Raw genomic sequence first — 19,887 nt, forward strand, 5'->3', positions numbered from 1 at the left:
GTCATCACCCCCAAAATTTTAAGGGTCAGCCCCCCCAGATTTTGGGGTGGCTCAGGCCAGGATGTGAGCCACAGGCACTTTTCGGGGTTTCCGTCCTCTTCCTCCTGGTGGCACCACGATGGCTGTGGGGTCACCTGTGGGGTCACCTGTGGGGTCACCTGTGGGGTCACCTGTGGGGTCACTTTTGGGGTCAATTTTGGGGTCACCGGTGAGGTCATCGATGAGGTCATCCTCGGGATCGTCGCCGTCCGGGGGGAGACCTGTGGGATTTGGGGGATTTGGGGGGTTTTTGGGGTGTTTTGAGGGGTTTTTGGAGGGTTTTATGGGGTTTTGTGGCATTTTATGGGGTTATGTGGGGGTTTTGTGGGGTTTTGGGGGGTTTTGGGGGTTTTATGGGGTTTTGGGGCATTTGTGGGGTTTTATGGGGTTTGTGGGGTTTTTATGGGGTTTTGGAGGCGGTTGGTGGGGTTTGTGGGGTTTTGAGGGTTTTGTGGGGGTTTATGGGGTTTTGTGGGGGTTTTGTGGGTTTTGTGGGGTTTTATGGGGTTTTGGGGGGTTTTTGTGGGGTTTTATGGGGTTTTGTGGCGTTTTATGGGGTTCTGTGGGGAGCTATGGGGTTTTATAGGGTCCTAGAGAGTCCTACGGAGTTCTATAGGGTCCTATGGGGTTTTTTGGGGATTCTATAGGGTTTTATGGGGTTTCATGGGGTTTTACAGTGTTCTATGGGGTTTGGTGGGTATTTTTCGGGTTCTATGGAGTTCTATGGGATTCCATTGAGTTCTATGGGCCTCTGTGGGGTTTTATGGGATTCTATGGGATTCTATCAGATTCTGTGGGGTTCTGTGGGGCTCTATGGGGTCCCACAGAGTTCTAGAAGGTTCTATAGGGGTCTCTGGGTTCCCCCCATCCCCCTCCCCTCAGGGTCCTCCCGCCCGCTAGGCGGCGCCACATCCCCTCCCCATAACCTCCCACCACGGAGGTCCTCCCATCCGCTAGGTGGCGCCACCTCCCCTCCCCATACCCCCCCACCCAGCCGGTCCTCCAGCCCGCCAGGCGGCGCTCTCTCACCGCGGGCCTCCCTCCTCGCTCTCCGCCTGTCCCTGGGCAGAGTGTTGCCGGCGGCCAGGAACGCCGCTCCTCCCAGCGCGGCGGCGAACGGCAGCAGCAGCAGCGCCCGGCGGAGCGCTCCGGCTCCCTGCTGGTACGAGACGGCCGAGGCGCCGCCGCCCAGCGCGTCGCTGACCTGCGTGAGGGGAGAGACGGTTTGACACCCTCCGGTGCCTTCCCAGTGCTCCCAGTAGGGACCAGTATGGGCCCAGTGCCCTCCCAGTGCTCCCAGTATGGCCTCAGTACTCTCTTAGTCCTCCCAGTGTGGACCAGTAAGGCCCCAGTACCCTCAGAGCTCCTCACAGTCCCCAGCTGTCACTCACCTGAAGGGGCGGAGCCAAAAATGGCGGGAAGATCGTGAGGGGAGCAGGCCCCGCCCCTCCCAGTGCTCCCAGTATGGACCAGTATGGGCCCAGTGCCCTCCCAGTGTCTCCCCAGTGCTCTCAGTGTCCCCCTCAGTGTCCCCAGAGCCTTCCCAGTGCTCCCAGTATAGACCAGTAAGGCCCCAGTACCCTCAGAGCTCCTCACAGTCCCCAGCTGTCACTCACCTGAAGGAGGCCGAGCCAAAAAATGGCGGGAAGATCGTGAGGGGAGCAGGCCCCGCCCCTCCCAGTGCTCCCAGTATGGACCAGTAAGGACCCAGTGCCTTCCCAGTGCTCTCCCAGTATGTCCCTAGTGTCCTCCCAGTGCTCCCAGTATGGACCAGTACAGCCCCAGTGCCCTCAGAGCTCCTCAGAGTCCCCAGCTGTCACTCACCTGAAGGAGGCGGAGCCAAAAATGGCGGGAAGATCGTGAGGGGAGCAGGCCCCGCCCCTCCCAGTGCTCCCAGTATGGACCAGTACAGGCCTAGAGCCTTCCCAGTGCTCCCAGTATGTCCCCAGTGTCCTCCCAGTGCTCCCAGTACGGACTAGTACAGCCCCAGTGCTCCCAGTGCCCTCAGAGCTCCTCACAGTCCCCAGCTGTCACTCACCTGAAGGGGCGGGGCCAAAAAAGGCGGGAAGATCGTGAGGGGAGCAGGCCTGACCCACCAGTACAGGCCTGGAGCCTTCCCAGTGCTCCCAGTACGGACCAGTAGGGACCCAGTGCCCTCCCAGTGTCTCCCCAGTGCTCTCAGTGTCCCCCTCAGTGTCCCCAGTGCTCTCCCAGTGCTCCCAGTATGGACCAGTAAGGCCCCAGTACCCTCAGAGCTCCACAGAGTCCCCAGCTGTCACTCACCTGAAGGGGGCGAAGCCAAAAAATGGCGGGAAGATCGTGAGGGGAGCAGGCCCCGCCCCTCCCAGTGCTCCCAGTACGGACCAGTAAGGACCCAGTGCCCTCCCAGTGTCTCCCCAGTGCTCTCAGTGTCCCCCTCAGTGTCCCCAGTGTGCTCCCAGTGCTCCCAGTATGGACCAGTACGGGCCTAGAGCCCTCCCAGTGTTCCCAGTATGGACCTAAGGCCTTCCCAGTGTTCCCAGTATGGACCAGTAAGGACCCAGTGCACTCCCAGTATGAACCCAGTGGTCTTCCAGTGCTCCCAGTAAGAACCAGTAAGGATCCAGTGCTCCCAGTATGGGGTCTTAGTCCCTCCCAGTCCCTCCCAGTCCATCCCAGTTCCCTCCTAGTCCATTTCCAGTTCCTCCCAGTCCATCCCAGTCCCTCCCAGTTCATTCCTAGTCCATCCCAGTTCCTCCCACTTCCCTCCCAGTCCCTCCCAGTCCATCCCAGTTTACCCAATTTGGATTCCCAGTCCATCCCAGTCCCTCCCAGTCCATCCCAGTTTACCCAATTTGGATTCCCAGTCCCTCCCAGTCCCTCCCAGTCTCACCAGTCCCACCAGGTAAGGACTCCCAGCATCTCCCAGTAAGTGGGAAGCGACGATCTGCAGAGCTTCGGCCGTGGAGCGCCGGGGAGGAGGAACCACGTACTGGGAGGGACTGGTGTTACTGGGAGGGATTGGGAGGGGACTGGGGGCATCCCAGTGACCTCCAGTTGCCTCCCAGTTCATCCCAGTAACCCGAAGTTCCCTCCCAGTTCATTCCAGTGACTCCCAGTTCCTTCCCAATTCATCCCAGTTCATTCCAGTGACTCCCAGTTCCTCCCAGTTCATCCCAGTAACCCCCAGTTCCTTCCCAGTAACACCAGTAACCCTCCCAGTTCATCCCAGTAACTCCCAGTCCCTCCCAGTTCATCCAAATAACCCCCAGTTCCCTCCCAGTTTCCTCCAGTGGCCTCCCAGTTCCTTCCCAGTTCATCCCAGTGACTCCCAGTTCCCTCCCAGTTCATCACAGTAACCCCCAGTTCCTTCCCAGTAACCCCCAGTCCCCTCCCAGTTCATGCCAGTAACCCCCAGTTCCCTCCGAGTTCATCCCAGTAACACCAGTAACCCCCCCAGTTCATCCCAGTAACTCCCAGTTCCCTCCCAGTTCATCCCAGTCCCTCCCAGTTCATCCCAGTAACTCCCAGTTCCCTCCCAATTCCCTGCTAGTTCATTCCAATGCACTCCCAGTGTCTCCCAGTTCCTCCCAATCCCTCCCAGTCCCTCCCAGTTTATCCCAGTCTCCCCAAACCCCCTCCCAGTCCCTCCCAGTGCCTCCCAGTCCCTCCCAGTCTCACCAGTAAGATGTCAGCCACGATCGCCCAGTTCAGCGACAGGAGAGTTTCACCCAGGAAGATGAAAACCTGAGGGGAGAGAGTGGGTGAGCTCCCAGTTCATCCCAGTTCATCCCAGTTCAACCCAGTTCCTCCCAGTTCATCCCAGTTCATATCCCACTGACCCCAAATCCCCTCCCAGTTCATCCCAGTTCATCCCAGTTCATCCCAGTTCCTCCCAGTTCATCCCAGTTCATATCCCAGTTCATCCCAGTTCATCCCAGTTCATCCCAGTGACCCTAAATCCCCTCCCAGTTCATCCCAGTTCATCCCAGTTCATATCCCAGTTCATTCCAGTTCATCCCAGTTCATCCAAGTGACCTTAAATCCCCTCCCAGTTCATCCCAGTTCCTCCCAGTTCATCCCAGTGACCCCAAATCCCATCCCAGTTCATCCCAGTTCCTCCCAGTTCATCCCAGTCCCCTTGCAGTCCATCCTAATCCCCTCCCAGTTCATCCCAGTGCCTCCCAGTAACCCCCAATCCCCTCCCAGTGACCCCCAGTCCCCTCCCAGTCCATCCCAGTATATCCCAGTCCAGCTCAGTCTATCCCAGTGCTTCCCAATCCCCTCCCAGTATATCCCAGTCACTCCCAATCCCCTCCCAGTATATCCCAGTCCATCCCAATCCTTTCCCAGTCTATCCCAGTCACTCCAAATCTCCTCCCAGTATATCCCAGTGACCCCAAATCTCATCCCAGTGACCTCCCAGTCCCTCCCAATCCCCTCCCAGTCTATCCCAATCCACTCCCAGTCTATCCCAGTCTATCCCAATGACTTCCAATCTGCTCCCAGTATATCCCAGTCCCCCCCAGTATATCCCAGTTCATCCCAGTGCCTCCCAGTCCCTCCCAATCCTTTCCCAGTCTATCCCAGTGACTCCAAATCTCCTCCCAGTCTATCCCAGTCCCCTCCCAATCCATTCCCACTCTATCCCAGTGTATCCCAGCCTATCCCAATCTGCTCCCAGTCCATCCCAGTATATCCCAGTCCCTCCCAGTGACCCCAAACCTCCTCCCAGTGACCTCCCAGTCCCTCCCAATCCCCTCCCAGTTAATCCCACTTCATCCCAGTCCATCCCAATCCCCTCCCACTGTATCCCAGCCTATCCCAATCTGCTCCCAGTCCATCCCAGTATATCCCAGTCTATCCCAGTGACCCCAAATCTCCTCCCAGTGACCTCCCAGTCCCTCCCAGTCCCCTCCCAGTCTATCCCAGTGTATCCCAGTCCATCCCAATCTGCTCCCAGTCTATCCCAGTCCCTCCCAATGACCCCAAATCCTCCTCCCAGTCCCTCCCAGTGTATCCCAATCCCTTCCCACTGTATCCCAGTCTATCCCAGCCTATCCCAATCTGCTCCCAGTTCATCCCAGTCTATCCCAGTCCCTCCCAGTGACCCCAAATGGTCTCCCAGTCACTCCCAATCCCCTCCCAGTATATCCCAGTCCCTCCCAGTGACCCTAAATCCCCTCCTAGTCTCCCCCAATCCCCTCGCAGTCCATCCCACTTTATCCCAGTCCCTCCCAATCCCTTCCCACTGTATCCCAATGACCCCAAACCCCCTCCCAGTATATCCCAGTCCCTCCCAGTCTATCCCAGTGCCCCCAGTGTCTCACGTAGGCGGCGGGGGGGCAGGGCTGGGCGCAGAGCAGGGCCAGCAGCAGTATATCCCAGTTCATCCCAGTGCCTCCCAGTGACTCCCAAATCCCCTCCCAGTGACCCCCAGTCCCCTCCCAGTCCCTCCCAGTCCCTCCCAATCCTTTCCCAGTCTATCCCAGTGACTCCAAATCTCCTCCCAGTCTATCCCAGTCCCCTCCCAATCCATTCCCAGTCTATCCCAGTGTATCCCAGCCTATCCCAATCTGCTCCCAGTCCATCCCAGTCTATCCCAGTCCCTCCTAATGACCCCAAATCTCCCCCCAGTAACCTCCCAGTCCATCCCAGTCCCTCCCAGTATATCCCAGTCCATCCCAGTGTCTCACGTAGGCGGCGGGGGGGCAGGGCTGGGCGCAGAGCAGGGCCAGCAGCAGGCACGGCGCTCCCCCCAGTATGTCCCAGTTCATCCCAGTGCCTCCCAGTGACCCCAAATCTCCTCCCAGTGTCCTCCCAGTCCCTCCCAATCCCCTCCCAGTCAATTCCACTTCATCCCAGTCTATCCCAATCCACTCCCACTCTATCCCAGTCTATCCCAGTGACCCCAAACTCCATCCCAGTCCCTCCCAGTCTATCCCAGTGCCCCCAGTTTCTCACGTAGGCGGCGGGGGGGCAGGGCTGGGCGCAGAGCAGGGCCAGCAGCAGGCACGGCGCTCCCCCCAGCAATCCCCCCGCGCACAGCAGCGGGTCGGCCCGGGGGTGCTGTGGGCGGAGCCTGCGGGAAAGCTCCGCCCCCAGCCCCACCCCCAGCACCCCCGAGCTGCAGGTCAGCGCGCCGAACAGCAGGCTGGGGGAGGGGAGAGGGCAAAGGTCACGGGGTGACCTGTCCCCTGCTGCCCCTCCCCCATCCCCGATTCACCCCCCCATTGCCCCTCCCCCACCCTGTCATTGACCCCCAAATGCCCCCCAGTGCTCCCAGTATGCCCAGTTTGGGTTCCCAACCCTTCCCAGTGCTCCCAGTTAGCCCAGTTCGGGTTCCCAGTGCTCCCAGTTTGCCCAGTTTGTGTCCCCAGTCCCTCCCAGTCCCTCCCACTTTGCCCAGTTTGGGCTCCCAGTTCCTTCCCAGTTTGAGTTCCCAGTCCCTCCCAGTCTGTCCCAGTTCCTCCCAGTCCCTCCCAGTATCCCCAGTTTGGGTTCCCAGTCCCTCCCAGCTCCTCCCAGTCCCTCCCAGTTCAATCCCAGTCCATCCCAATCCCCTCCCAGTACAAGTCAGTCCCCCCAGTCCATCCCAGTTCCCTCCCAGTCTCTCCCAGTCCCCCCAGTTTGGATTCCCAGTCCCTCCCTGTCCATTCCCAGTCCCTCCCAGTTAATCCCAGTCCATCCCAATCCCCTCCCAGTCCCTCCCAGTATCCCCAGTCCCTCCCAGTCCCCCCAGTTTGGATTCCCAGTTCCCTCCCAGTCCCTCCCAGTCCATTCCCAGTCCCTCCCCGTCCCTTCCAGTCCCTCCCAGTATCCCCAGTTCAGGTTCCCAGTCCCTCCCAATCCCTCCCAGTCCAATCCCAGTCCCTCCCAGTTCCCTCCCAGTCCATCCCAGTCCATCCCAGTTCAATCCCAGTTCCCTCCCAGTCCCCCCAGTTCGCCATCCCAGTTCCCTCCCAGTCCCTCCCAGTCCATTCCCAGTCCCTCCCCGTCCCTTCCAGTCCCTCCCAGTATCCCCAGTTCAGGTTCCCAGTCCCTCCCAATCCCTCCCAGTCCAATCCCAGTCCCTCCCAGTTCCCTCCCAGTCCATCCCAGTCCATCCCAGTTCAATCCCAGTCTCTCCCAGTCCCCCCAGTTTGGATTCCCAGTTCCCTCCCAGTCCCTCCCAGTCCATTCCCAGTCCCTCCCCGTCCCTTCCAGTCCCTCCCAGTATCCCCAGTTCAGGTTCCCAGTCCCTCCCAATCCCTCCCAGCTCCTCCCAATCTCCTCCCAGTCCAATCCCAGTCCCTCCCAGTTCCCTCCCAGTTCCCTCCCAGTCCATCCCAGTCCGTCCCAGTACAAACCAGTCCCTCCCAGTCCCCCCAGTTTGGATTCCCAGTCCCTCCCAGTCCCTCCCAATGCCTCCCAGTTCAATCCCAATGCCTCCCAGTTCAATCCCAATCCATTCCAGTTCCCTCCCAGTCCCTCCCAGTCCCTCCCAGTCCCTCCCAGTCCCTCACCCACCTCTCATCCCCCTGACATCTCCTCCCCCCCCGGCAGGGCTGCCCCTCCCCCCTGGCCAGCCGCACTCGGAACAGGAAGGCCGGAGCCCAGAGCGCCAGCGCGCCGGTCACAAACGCCACGGCCGTGAAGCCCAGAGTGGACAGCACCAGCGTCCGGCTGGAAGGACAGAGAGATCAGAAAAGTTGGGATTTTTGGGAAAAAAATCCCGAGAAAATGGTGTTAAAGTAGCTAAAAACGGCACTGAAAGGGTTAAAAACGGCACCGAAAGGGTTAAAAAAGGCGTTGAAATGGTTAAAAAGAGTTAAAATGACCCAAATCGCCCTTGGGGACACCTGGCGACAAAGGCCACGGCCGTGAACCCAGCGTGGACAGCAGCAGCGTCCGGCTGGAAGGGAAAAAAAATCGGGATTTTGGGAAAAAATTCCCGAAATCCCAAAAAAACTGTGTTAAAGTAGCTAAAAACGGCAAAAAAACGCGTTTAAAGGGTTAAAAATGGCGTTGAAAGGGTTAAAAATGGTCTAAATCCAAGGGCATTGAGAGTGGACAGCACCAGCGTCCGGCTGGGAACGAGAAAAGGTAGAGATTTGGGGAAAAAAATTGGAATTTTGGGAAAAAATCCCAAAGAAACGGCATTAAAATAGCATAAAATGGCACCGAAAGGGTTAAAAAGGGCGTTGAAATGGTTAAAAGTGGCGTTGAAATGGTTAAAATCCACCCTTGGGGACACTCAGGGACAAAAGCCACGGCCGTGAAGCCCAGAGTGGACAGCACCAGCGTCCGGCTGGGAACGAGAAAAGGTAGAGATTTGGGGGAAAAATCGGGATTTTGGGAAAAAATCCCAAAAAAGGCGTTAATGTAGCTAGAAACGGCATTGAAAGGGTTAAAAAAAAGCATTGAAAGGGTTAAAAATGGCCTAAATCCAAAGGCTTTGAGGGTGGACAGCAGCAGTGTCCAGCTGGAAGGGGAAAAAATCGGGATTTTTGGGAAAAAATTCCTGAAATCCCGAAAAAACGGCTCTAAAGTAGCATAAAATGGCTAAAAATGGCATTTAAAGGGTTAAAAACGGCATTGAAAGGGTTAAAAATGCCCTAAATCCAAAGGCATTGAGGGTGGACAGCAGCAGTGTCCAGCTGGAGGGACAGAGGGATCAGAATTTTGGGAAAAAGTTGGAATTTTGGGAAAAAATCCCGAAAAAAAGTGTTAAAATAGCTAAAAACGGCTAAAACGGTGTCGAAATTGCTCAAATCCACCCCAAATGTCCCAAAAATGTCCCCAAAACTTCTCTTGAGGTTAGTGGTCACTCAGGGTCACTCACTGGTCACCCATTGGTCAGTGGTCACTCATTGGTCACTCAGCAGTCAATGGTCACTCAATGGTCACTCATTGGTCACTCGATGGTCACTCTGGTCACTCAGTGGTCACCCATTGGTCATTCAGTGGTCACTCAGTGGTCACCCACTGGTCACTCACTGGTCACTCAGGGTCACTCATTGGTCACTCATTGGTCACTCACTGGTCAGTGGTCACTCAGTGGTCACTCAGTGGTCACTCACTGGTCACTCATTGGTCACTCAATGGTCACTCAGCACCCATCGGTCACTCAGTGGTCACTCAGTGGTCACTCTGGTCACTCAATGGTCACTCACTGGTCACTCACTGGTCACTCACTGGTCACTCAGTGGTCACTCACTGGTCACTCACTGGTCACTCTGGTCACTCAGGGTCACTCAATGGTCACTCACTGGTCACTCACTGGTCACTCAATGGTCACTGGTCACTCATTGGTCACTCAGGGTCACTCACTGGTCACTCACTGGTCACTCAGGGTCACTCACTGGTCACTCACTGGTCACTCAGGGTCACTCAGTGGTCACTCACTGGTCACTCAGTGATCACTCACTGGTCACTCACTGGTCACTCACTGGTCACTCAGTGGTCACTCACTGGTCACTCAGTGGTCACTCAGTGGTCACTCACTGGTCACTCACTGGTCACTCACTGGTCACTCAGTGGTCACTCTGGTCACTCAGTGGTCACTCAGTGGTCACTGGTCACTCACTGGTCACTCACTGGTCACTCACTGGTCACTCAGTGGTCACTCTGGTCACTCACTGGTCACTCAGTGGTCAGTGGTCACTCAGCACTCATTGGTCACCCATCGGTCACTCAATGGTCAGTGATCACTCAGGGTCACTCATTGGTCACTCTGGTCACTCACTGGTCACTCAGTGGTCACTCTGGTCACCCACTGGTCACCCACTGGTCACTCACTGGTCACTCACTGGTCACTGGTCACTCAGTGGTCACTCAGTGGTCACTCACTGGTCACTCATGGTCACTCAGTGGTCACTCACTGGTCACTGTGGTCACTCACTTTCCGGCCAGCTGCCGCAGGTCGTGGCCCCAGGAGTGGGGGAGGGGCTCAGAGGTCACTCATTGGTCACTCAAGATCACTCAGTAATCACTCACTGGTCACTCATCAGTCACTCAATGATCACTCAGGGTCACTCAATGGTCACTCAGTGGTCACTCAATGGTCACTCAGTGGTCACTCACTGGTCACTCACTGGTCAGTGGTCACTCAATGGTCAGTGGTCACTCACTGGTCACTCAGCAGTCACTGGTCACTCACTGGTCAGTGGTCACTCAATGGTCACTGGTCACTCAGTGGTCACTCAGTGGTCACTCACTGGTCACTCACTGGTCAGTGGTCACTCAGTGGTCACTGTGGTCACTCACTTTCCGGCCAGCTGCCGCAGGTCGTGGCCCCAGGAGTGGGGGAGGGGCTCAGAGGTCACTCCAGGACTCTCCAGAGCTCCCCTGGGAGGCTCAGCGACGATGGTCAGCAGCAGCAGCAGAGCCAGCAGGCCCAGCACTGGGGTCACCTGGGGGTCAAGGGGTCACTCAGGGGTCACTCAGGGGTCAAAGGGTCACCCGGGGTCACCTGGGGTCACTCAGGGTCACCTGGGGTCACCTGGGGTCAAGGGGTCATCCAGGGGTCAATGGGACACTAAAGGGTCAAGAGGTCACCTGGGGGTCAGAGGTCAGCCAGGGGTCACTGAAGGGTCACCTGGGGTCACTCAGGACCAGCTTGGGTCACCTGAGGTCACTAACAGGTCAAGGGGTCACCGAAAGGTCAGAAGTCATCGGGGTCACTGAAGGGTCACTTGGGGTCACTCAGGGCTCAGAGGTCAATCAGGGGTCACCTGGGGGCTCAGAGGTCACCTGGGGTCACCTGGGGGTCACTCAGGGGTCACAAACAGCTCAAGGGGTCACCTAGGTGTCAGAGGTCATCAGGGTCACCTGGGGGTCAAGGGGTCACTCAGGGGTCAGCGGGGGCTCAGAGGTCAGCCAGGGGTCACCTGGGGTCAAGGGGTCACCTGGGGGGTCAATGGGTCACTGAGGGGTCAAGGGGTCACCTGGGGGTCAGAGGTCATTCAGGGGTCAAGGGGTCACTCAGGGATCAGAGGTCAGCTGAGGTCAACGAAGGGTCACTAACAGGTCAAGGGGTCACCTGGGGGTCACAGGTCAGCCAGAGTCACTGAAGGGTCACCTGGGGGTCAAGGGGTCACTCAGAGGTCACTCAGGGGTCACAATTTGGGGGAATTTGAGGCTCCTGGGGGAGGATTTGGGGTCAGAGGTCACCCAGGGGTCAAACCTGGGGTGGTTTTGGGGTCGTCCAGGGTCACTCAGGGGTCAGAGGTCACCCAGGGGTCACCCGGGGGTCAAGGTGGGGGAGGGGACTCACCCTCAGCGCCCAGCGCCAATCAGCAGCCAGATCCTTGACCTTTGACCCCGCGATGTAGCCCAGCCCGCTGGGGGGGGGGGAGGGGCAGAGGGGTGACGTCACGTGGGGGGAGGGGTGGGGTCACCCCAAAGCCCCGCCCCCATTTCTGCCCCTCCCCCACCCTGAATCGCCCCTCCCCCACCCCAATAGCTCCTCCCCTCCTCCCTTTGCCCCTCCCCCACCCTGAATCGCCCCTCCCCCCACTTCCCAATCGCCCCTCCCCCACCCTGAAATTTCCCCTCCAGCCCCACCCCAATCGCCCCTCCCCCTTCCTCTGCGCCCCTCCCACTCTGGAATCTCCCAGCCCCTCCCCACCCCCATTTCCCTCCCCCACGCCGAAACGTCATTCCCCCACTCCCACCCTCCCATCCCCAATTCCCTCCCCATCCCAAATTTCCTCCCCCACGCCTCCATTGCCCCTCCCCACACCCTGTGCCCTCCCCCATTCCCTGTGCCCCTCCCCACCCCCGAATTTTTCCCAGCCCCTCCCCCACCCAAATCACCCCTCCCCATCTCACCTGCCGAGCGGCACGGCCAGGTAGAACCAGCCCCTCCCCACCCCAAATCACCCTCCCCCATTGCAAATCTCCCCTCCCCCACCCCCAAATCACCTGTCCCCTCCCCCTGTGTCTCACCTGCCGAGCAGCACGGCCAGGTAGAACACCTGTGCCCCCTCCCCACCCCTCACCTGTCCCCCCATCCCTCACCTGTCCCCTCCCCCCGTGTCTCACCTGCCGAGCGGCATGGCCAGGTAGAACACCTGTCCCCTCCCCATCTCACCTGTCCAGCAGCACGGCCAGGTAGCACACCTGTCCCCTCCCCCATCTCACCTGCCGAGCGGCACGGCCAGGTAGAACGCTCCCAGCGCTCGGCTCCGCGCAGCTCCGCGGAACAGATCAGCGACCAGCGTCGGCGCCAAGGTGGAGTACGCAGCCTCCCCCACCCCCACCAGCGCCCGGCCCGCCAGGAGAGCCCCGAAGTGCTGGGGGGAGGGGCGGGGAGTGAGAGACCCCCATCTGCCCATCCCCCACCTGGCTATTCCCATCCCCCACCCTGTTATTTGTATCTCTGCCCATCCCCCATATAGTTATCTGCATCCCTGCCCATCCCCCACCCTCCCCTCCCCCACCCCCACCAGCGCCCGGCCCGCCAGGAGAGCGCCAAAGTGCTGGGGGGAGGGGCGAGGGGTCAGGGACACCCATTGACCCACCTCTGCCCATCCCCCACCTGGCTATTCCCACCTCTGCCCATCCCCCACCTTGTTATCTGCATCCCTGCCCATCCCCCACCCACCTCTGCCCATCCCCCACCTGGTTATAGCCATCCCTGCCCATCCCCCACCCCGTTATCTGCATCCCTGCCCATCCCCCACCTCACTATCACCATCCCTGCCCATCCCCCACCTCACTATCACCATCTCTGCCCATCCCCCACCCGGTTATCAGCACCCCTGCCCATCCCCCACCAGTGCCTGGCCAGGCAGGAGAGCCCCAAAGTGCTGGGGGGAGGGGCGAGGGGTCAGGGACACCCCTATGCCCATCCCCCACCCTGTTATCATCATCACTGCCCATCCCCCACCCCTCCCCCACCCCTCCCCCACCTCATTATCTCCCCAAGTGACCCCCAAGGACCCCAAAATTATCTCCCAGGTGTGTCTCAGGTGACCCCAGATGTCCCCAGGTGTCCCCAGGTGTGTCCCATGTGTGTCTCAGGTGTCCCCAGGTGTGTCCCCAATGTCCCCAGGTGTGTCTCAGGTATCCCCAGATGTCCCCAGGTGTGTCCCCAATATCCCCAGGCATATCTCAGACGTCCCAGATGTCCCCAGGTGTGTCTCAGGTGTGTCCCCAATGTCCCCAGGTGCCTTCAGGTGTCCCCAGGTGTGTCCCCAATGTCCCCAGGTGTCCCCAGGTGTGTCTCAGGTATCCCCAGGTGTGTCCCCAGGTGTATCTCAGATGTCCCAGGTGTGTCTCAGGTGTGTCCCCAATGTCCCCAGGTGTGTCCCAGGTGTCCCCAGCTGTCCCCAGATGCCCTCAGGTGTCCCCAGGTGTGTCCCCAATGTGTCCCCAATGTCCCCAGGTGTGTCCCCAGGTGTCCCCAGGTGTCCCCAGGTGAGTCCCCAATGTCCCCAGGTATCCCCAGATGTCCCCAAGTGTGTCCCAGGTATCCCCAATGTCCCCAGGTGTCCCCAATGTCCCCAGGTGTGTCCCCAATGTCCCTAGCTGTCCCCAATGTCCCCAGGTGTGTCCCCAGGTGTCCCCAGGTGTCCCCAGTGTGTCTCACCTGGGGTGGCACGAAGCTGGTGGCCAAGGTGACTCCTGACCACAGCGCCAGTCCCAACGCCAGCAGCTTCTTCCTGCTGTGCCGATCGCCCAGGAACCCGAAAACTGGGGCCAGGACCAGGTAACTGCTGATGAACACTAGGGACAGGTGGGACAGGTGAGGGAAAAACCAGAAATTACCAAAAAAATCCCAAAAAAAATCCTGAAAAAAATCCCGAAAAAAAATCCCAAAAAAATCCCCGGAAAAATCCATAAAAATAAAAAAAAAATCACCCCAAATTCTCTGAAAATCAACCCAAGCTGCTGATGAACACTAGGGACAGGTGAGGGAAAAACCAAAAAATCCCAAAAAAAAATCCCAAAAAAAATCCCCAAAAAATCCCACCAGAAAATATCCATAAACATCAAAAAAAACCCCAAAAAAATCCCCCAAAACCACCCAAAAAACCCCAAAAATCAACCCAAACTGCTGATGAACACTGCGGGACAGGTGGGACAGGTGAGGGAAAAACCAAAAAATCCAAAAAAAATCCCAAAAATTACAAAACAAAATCCCCAAAAAATCCTAAAAAGAATGCCAAAGAAATCCCAAAAAAAAAATCCCAAAAAATCCCCTGAAAACCCCCCAAAAATTCCGCCAAAAAACAAAAAATCCCCCCCCAAAAAAATTCCCAAAAAACCCAAAAAAAATCCTGAAAAATCCCCCAAAAATAAAAAATAACAAAAAATCCCTAAAAAACAAAAAAAAACCACCCCAAAACCACCCAAAACCCCCTGAAAAATCGCCAAAAAAACCCCAAAATCCCAAAAAACCACCCAAAAAAATCCCAAAAAATCCCCCAAAAACCCCCCAAAAAAATCCCCCCAAAAAAAACCAAAAAAATCCTGAAAAACCCAACAAAATCCCCAAAAAAAGACCCTAAAAATCCCAAAAAAAAATCCCTAAAAAAGCCCCAAAATGAAGAGAATGTTTGGCGCCAAATGTGGGTGTGGCCGGAAGTGGGCGTGGCCGGAAGTGGGCGTGTCTCACCTGTCTGCAGCAGCCCCGAGCTGCTGTCGCCGATCCCAAAATAATCCTCAACTTCCGGGAGAACACCTGGCGGGGGGGGAGGGGCTTGGGGTGACCACGTGACCCACTTCCGGGACACGCCCACTTCCGGGACACGCCCAGCCAGCCACGCCTTTCGTGTTAATTAATGAGCCTAATTAGCACATCCCGAGCCCCTCCCCCACCCTCCCCGATTGGTTAATTCCAATTAATTAATTAATTCCAATTAATTGAGGGATTTCATTAGCACAGCGTGAGCCCCTCCCCCACCCTGCCCAATTAATTCATTCCAATCAGTTAATTAACTCAAATTAATTGAGGAATTTAATAAGCATCTCCTGAGCCCCTCCCCCACCCTGCCCACTTAGTTCATTCTAACTAATTATTTCCCACTAATTAAGGAACTTAATTAGCACATCCCGAGCCCCTCCCCCACCCTGCCCAAACAATTAATTCCAGTTAGTTAATTAACTCAAATTAATTGAAGAAATGAATTAGCATAGCATGAGCCACGCCCACCTCGCCTGAGCCCCTCCCCCACCCCTACTGGATTAATTAATGAGATTAATTAGCATAACACAAGCCCCTCCCCCACCCCTACCCAATTAATTAAGGTTAATTAATCCCAGGTCCAGCCCCTCCCCCACCCGACCTGCCCAGCTAATTAAGGAGGTGCTGATTAACTAATGAGGTTAATTAAGCAGAGCACTAGCCCCTCCCCCACACCTGCCAAATTAATTAAGGCTAATTAGCATATCCCAAGCCCCTCCCCCACCCCTCCAGTTTAATTAATGAGCTTAATTAGCATACCAAAAGCCCCTCCCCCACCCCGCACCCCCTACCCTATCAATTAATTAAGGAGGTTAATTAGCACATCCCCAGCCCCTCCCCCACCCTATGCCCCTCCCCCACACCCTCCTCATCAATTAATGAGCTTAATTAGCACAACACGAGCCCCTCCCCCACCCCTGGCCCCTCCCACTAAGGTTAATTAGCACCTCCCGAGCCCCTCCCCACCCTCCCACTAATTAAGGAGGTTAATTAGCAGAACAAAAGCCCTCCCACCTGCTATGCCCTCCCCACACCTTCCTGATTAATTAATGAGCTAATTAGCATAACCCGAGCCCCACCCCACCAAGGTTAATTAGCGCATCCCATGCCCCCTCCCCCACCCCGTCCAAGTAATTAAGGTCAATTAGCATATCCCAAGCCCCTCCCCCACCCTCCCCAATCAATTAACGAGCCTCATTAGCCCCTCCCCCACCCCTTCCCAGGTCATTAAGGCTAATTAGCATCCCCCTTGGCCCCTCCCCCACCCCCTCCCCATTAATTAACGATCCCAATCAGCTAATTAACGCTCATTAATGAAGCCCCTCCCCCACCTGCCACGGTGAACCTGTCCATGTAATTAAGGAGGTTAATTAAGCAGAGCACCAGCACGCTGAGCTGGGGGCGGGGCGCGGGGGGCGTGGCCTTGCCCCTGACGTCATCGCGCCGCGGCCCCGCCCCCACCGTGACGTCATCGGGGCGCGCCAGGGTGGGGGAGGGGCAGGGGGAGGCCATGGGTGGGGGAGGGGCGGAACCTGGAGGGGGGGGGGAGGGGAAAAACCGAAATTAGCCAAAATTAGCCCAAATTGATTGGGAAAAATCCCAAATTTAGCCAAAATCCCAAAATTAGCCAAAATTTACCCAAATTTTATTGGGAAAAACCGAAATTAGCCAAAATTTATTGAGAAAAATCCCAAAATTAGCCAAAATTTACCCAAAATTTATTGGGAAAAATCAAAATTAGCCAAAATCCCAAAATTAGCCAAAATTATCCCAAATTTGTTGGGAAAAATCAAAATTAGCCAAAATTGATTGGAAAAATCCCAAAATTAGCCAAAAATTATCCCAAATTTTATTGAGAAAATCCCAAAATTAGCCAAAATTTATTGAGAAAAATCCCAAAATTCGCCAAAATCCCAAAATTTTTTGGGAAAAATCAAAATTAGCCAAAATCCCAAAATTAGCCAAAATTGATTGAGAAAAATCCCAAAATTATCCAAAATTTACCCAAATTCATTGGGAAAAATCAAAATTATCCAAAATCCCAAAATTAGCCAAATTTCATTGGACAAATCCCAAAATTTATTGGGAAAAATCAAAATTAGCCAAAATCCCAAAATTAGCCAAAATTTACCCAAATTTTATTGGGAAAATCCTAAAAATCCCCAAAATTTATGGGAAATCCCAAAATTAGCCAAATTTGATTGGAAAAATCCCAAAATTAGCCAAAATTAGCCAAAATTTACCCAAATTTGATTGGGAAAATCCCAAAATTAGCCAAAATCCCAAAATTTACCCAAAGTTCATTGGGGAAAAAACCCAAAAATTTATTGGGAAAAACCAAAATTATCCAAAATCCCCAAAATTCATTGGGAAAAACCCAAAAATCCCCAAAATTTATTGGGAAAAATTATCCGAAATTTATTGGGAAAAACCAAAATTCCATCAGGATCCCAAAAATCCTCCCAAAAATCACCCAAAATTTATTGGGAAATCCCCAAATTTAATGGGGAAAAAACCAAAATTATCCAAATTTATTGGGAAAAACTCAAAAACGCCCAAATTTAATGGGAAAAACCAAAATTATCCAAAAAATTTATGGGAAATTCAAAAATTATCCAAATTTATTGGGAAAAACCAAAATTCCATCAGGATCCCAAAAATCCTCCCAAAATCCTCCCAAAATGCCCCAAAATTCATTGGGGAAACCCCAAAAAATCACCTCGAAATCCCAAAAATCCTCCAAATCCTCCCAAAATTCTCCCCAGGAACCCCAAAATCCCCTCAAGGACCCCAAAATTCATCGGAAAAACCTCAAAATCCCCCAAAAATCCCCAAATTTCTCTCCGGAACATCCCAAATTTCCCCAAAAAATCCCCAAAAAATCCCAAAATTTCCTCCCAAATTCCCCCAAAATCCCAAAATTTCTCCCCAAAAATCCCAAAATTCTCCCAAAATTCCCAAATTTCCTGCCGGGATTTCCCTCCCCGATCCCCCCTGACCCTCCAAATCCCAAAAAAATCCCCAAAAATCCCCAAAAATTCCAAAAAAATCCCAAATTTTCCCTTCAGAACAACTCAAAATCCCCCAAATTCCCCCAAAATTTCCCCCAAAATCCCGAAATTTCCTGCCGGGATTTCCCTCCCGAGACCTCCCTGATCCCCCAAAATTAAAAAAAATTCCAAAAAAATTCCCCAAAAATCCCCAAATTTTATCCAAATTCCCAAAATTTTCCCCAAAATCCCCCAAAATTTCCCAAAATCCCCAAATTTTCCCCCAAATTCCCAAAATTTCCCGCCGGGATTTCTCTCCCCGATCCCTCCCGATCCCCCCGAACCTCCCAAATCCCCAAAAATTCCCCAAAATTCCCAAAAAATTCCCAAAATTTCCCCCAGTTTTCCCTCCGGAACTCCCCGAATTCCCCCAAATTCTCCAAAAATCCCAAAATTCCCAAATTTCCTGCCGGGATTTTCCTCCCCGATCCCCCCTGACCCTCCAAATCCCCAAAACTCCCCCAAATTCCCCCAAAATCCCCCAAAATTCCCAAAAAAAATCCCAAAAAATCCCCAAATTTCCTCCCAAATTACCCCAAAAATCCCCAAATATCCCAAAATTCCCAAATTTCCCGGCGGGATTTCCCTCCCCCATCCCCCCTGACCCCCCCCGAACCTCCCAAATCCCAAAAATTCCCCAAAAATCCCCAAAAATTCCCCAAAAAATTCCCAAAAAATCCCCAAATTTCCTCCCAAATATCCCCAAAAATCCCCAAATATCCCAAAAATCCCCCAAAAATCCCAAATTTCCCGGCGGGATTTCCCTCCCCCATTCCCCCTGACCCCCCCGAACCTCCCAAATCCCAAAAATTCCCCAAAAATTCCCCAAATTTCCCCAAAATCCCCAAATTTCCTTCTTTACCGCTGCGCCCGCGCCGCGCCCACGTGACCTCCGAGCCCCACGTGATCCCTGGTCATGTGACCGAGCCCAAACCCCGCGCTGATTGGCTGCCGCTCCCCCTCGGCCGATTCTCGCCGCTGATTGGCTAACGGGCGTCCTGCCCCCGCCTGCTGGGCGCTGATTGGCTGAGGGGCGTGGTCAGGGCAGGGGGCGGGGCTTAGGCGAGGCTCCGCCCACCGAGCGGCCGCGGAGAGACTGGGTTGGGCGAATTGGGACCAGTTGGGACCAGTTTGGGCCAGTTTGGGGCCGATTTGGGCCAATTCGGACCAGTTTGGGCGAATTCGGACCAGTTTGGGACCAGTATGGCCCAGTTCGCACCAGTTCGGACCAGTTTGAAACCAGTTTGGACCCGGTTTGGGACCGATTTTGGCCAATTCGGACCAGTTCAGACCAGTTTGGACCCAGTTTGGGCCAGTTAGAGACCAGTTTGGGCCAATTCGGACCAGTTTGGACCAGTTTAGACCAGTTTGGACCCAGTTTGGGCCAGTCTGGGACCAGTTTAGACCCAGTTTGACCCAATTCGGACCAGTTTGGGACCAGTTTGGACCAGTTTGGGACCAATTTTGACCAATTCGGACCAGTTCAGGCCAGTTTTGTCCAGTTTGAGACCAGTTTGGGCCAGTTAGGGACCAGTTTGGACCCAGTGCAGACCAGTTTGGACCCAGATCACACCAGTTTGGACCAGTTTGGGACCAGTTTGGGACCAGTTAGGGACCCATTTCCCATACTGGTTTCACTGGTTTCCCAATTTCCCTTACTGGTTTCCCATTTTCCATACTGGTTTAACTGGAATTTCCATTTTCCATACTGGTTTCACTGGTTTCCCATTTTCCCTTACTGGTTTCACTGGAATTCCCAGTTCCTTTACTGGTTTCACTGGAATTCCCATTTCCCATACTGGTTTCGCACTTCCCCTTACTGGTTTCCCATTTCCCTTACTGGTTTCCCATTTTCCCATACTGGTTTCACTGGAATTCCCATTTTTCTTTACTGGTTTCCCACTTCCCCTTACTGGTTTCCCATTTCCTTACTGGTTTCACTGGAATTCCCATTTTCCCTTACTGGTTTTACTGGAATTCCCATTTCCCATACTGGTTTCCCAATTTCCCATACTGGTTTAACTGGAATTCACATTTTTCCTTACTGGTTTTCCATTTTCCGTACTGGTTTCACTGGTTTCCCATTTTCCATACTGGGATCCCAATTCCCATACTGGTTTCCAATTTCTCTTACTGGTTTCCCAT

The 19,887-nt window shown here is 54.8% G+C and overlaps 1 protein-coding gene across 1 annotated transcript; it reads right to left on the reverse strand.

Annotated features, from left to right (window-relative positions):
* Positions 1–27: 27 nt before the first annotated feature.
* Positions 28–18,671, reverse strand: SPNS1 (SPNS lysolipid transporter 1, lysophospholipid). Its single transcript, XM_085044478.1, has 13 exons — positions 18,605–18,671; positions 16,024–16,224; positions 14,624–14,689; positions 13,595–13,731; positions 12,145–12,296; positions 11,276–11,342; positions 10,267–10,412; positions 7,528–7,683; positions 5,983–6,172; positions 3,700–3,765; positions 2,912–3,010; positions 1,069–1,243; positions 28–260 (listed from the first exon to the last, which is right to left on the reverse strand). The coding sequence occupies exons 2-13, from the start codon at positions 16,202–16,204 to the stop codon at positions 52–54; spliced, it is 1,644 nt and encodes a 547-aa protein (XP_084900604.1). The 5' UTR covers positions 16,205–16,224; positions 18,605–18,671; the 3' UTR covers positions 28–51.
* Between the last annotated feature and the right edge of the window lie 1,216 nt (positions 18,672–19,887).

This window comes from Lichenostomus cassidix, unplaced genomic scaffold, assembly GCF_008360975.1.
Source record: "Lichenostomus cassidix isolate B80296 unplaced genomic scaffold, HeHo_3.0 HiC_scaffold_36, whole genome shotgun sequence".
NCBI lineage: Eukaryota > Metazoa > Chordata > Aves > Passeriformes > Meliphagidae > Lichenostomus > Lichenostomus cassidix.

Coding starts and splice junctions, on each gene's coding strand:
- SPNS1 (XM_085044478.1), bottom strand. CDS start 16,204: ATGGCCTCCCCCTGCCCCTCCCCCACCCTGGCGCGCCCCGATGACGTC. Junction 13,732..14,623: donor CTCGGGGCTGCTGCAGACAG/GTGAGACACGCC, acceptor ACCTGTCCCTAG/TGTTCATCAGCAGTTACCTG. Junction 7,684..10,266: donor CTGCGGCAGCTGGCCGGAAA/GTGAGTGACCAC, acceptor CTGTCCTTCCAG/CCGGACGCTGGTGCTGTCCA.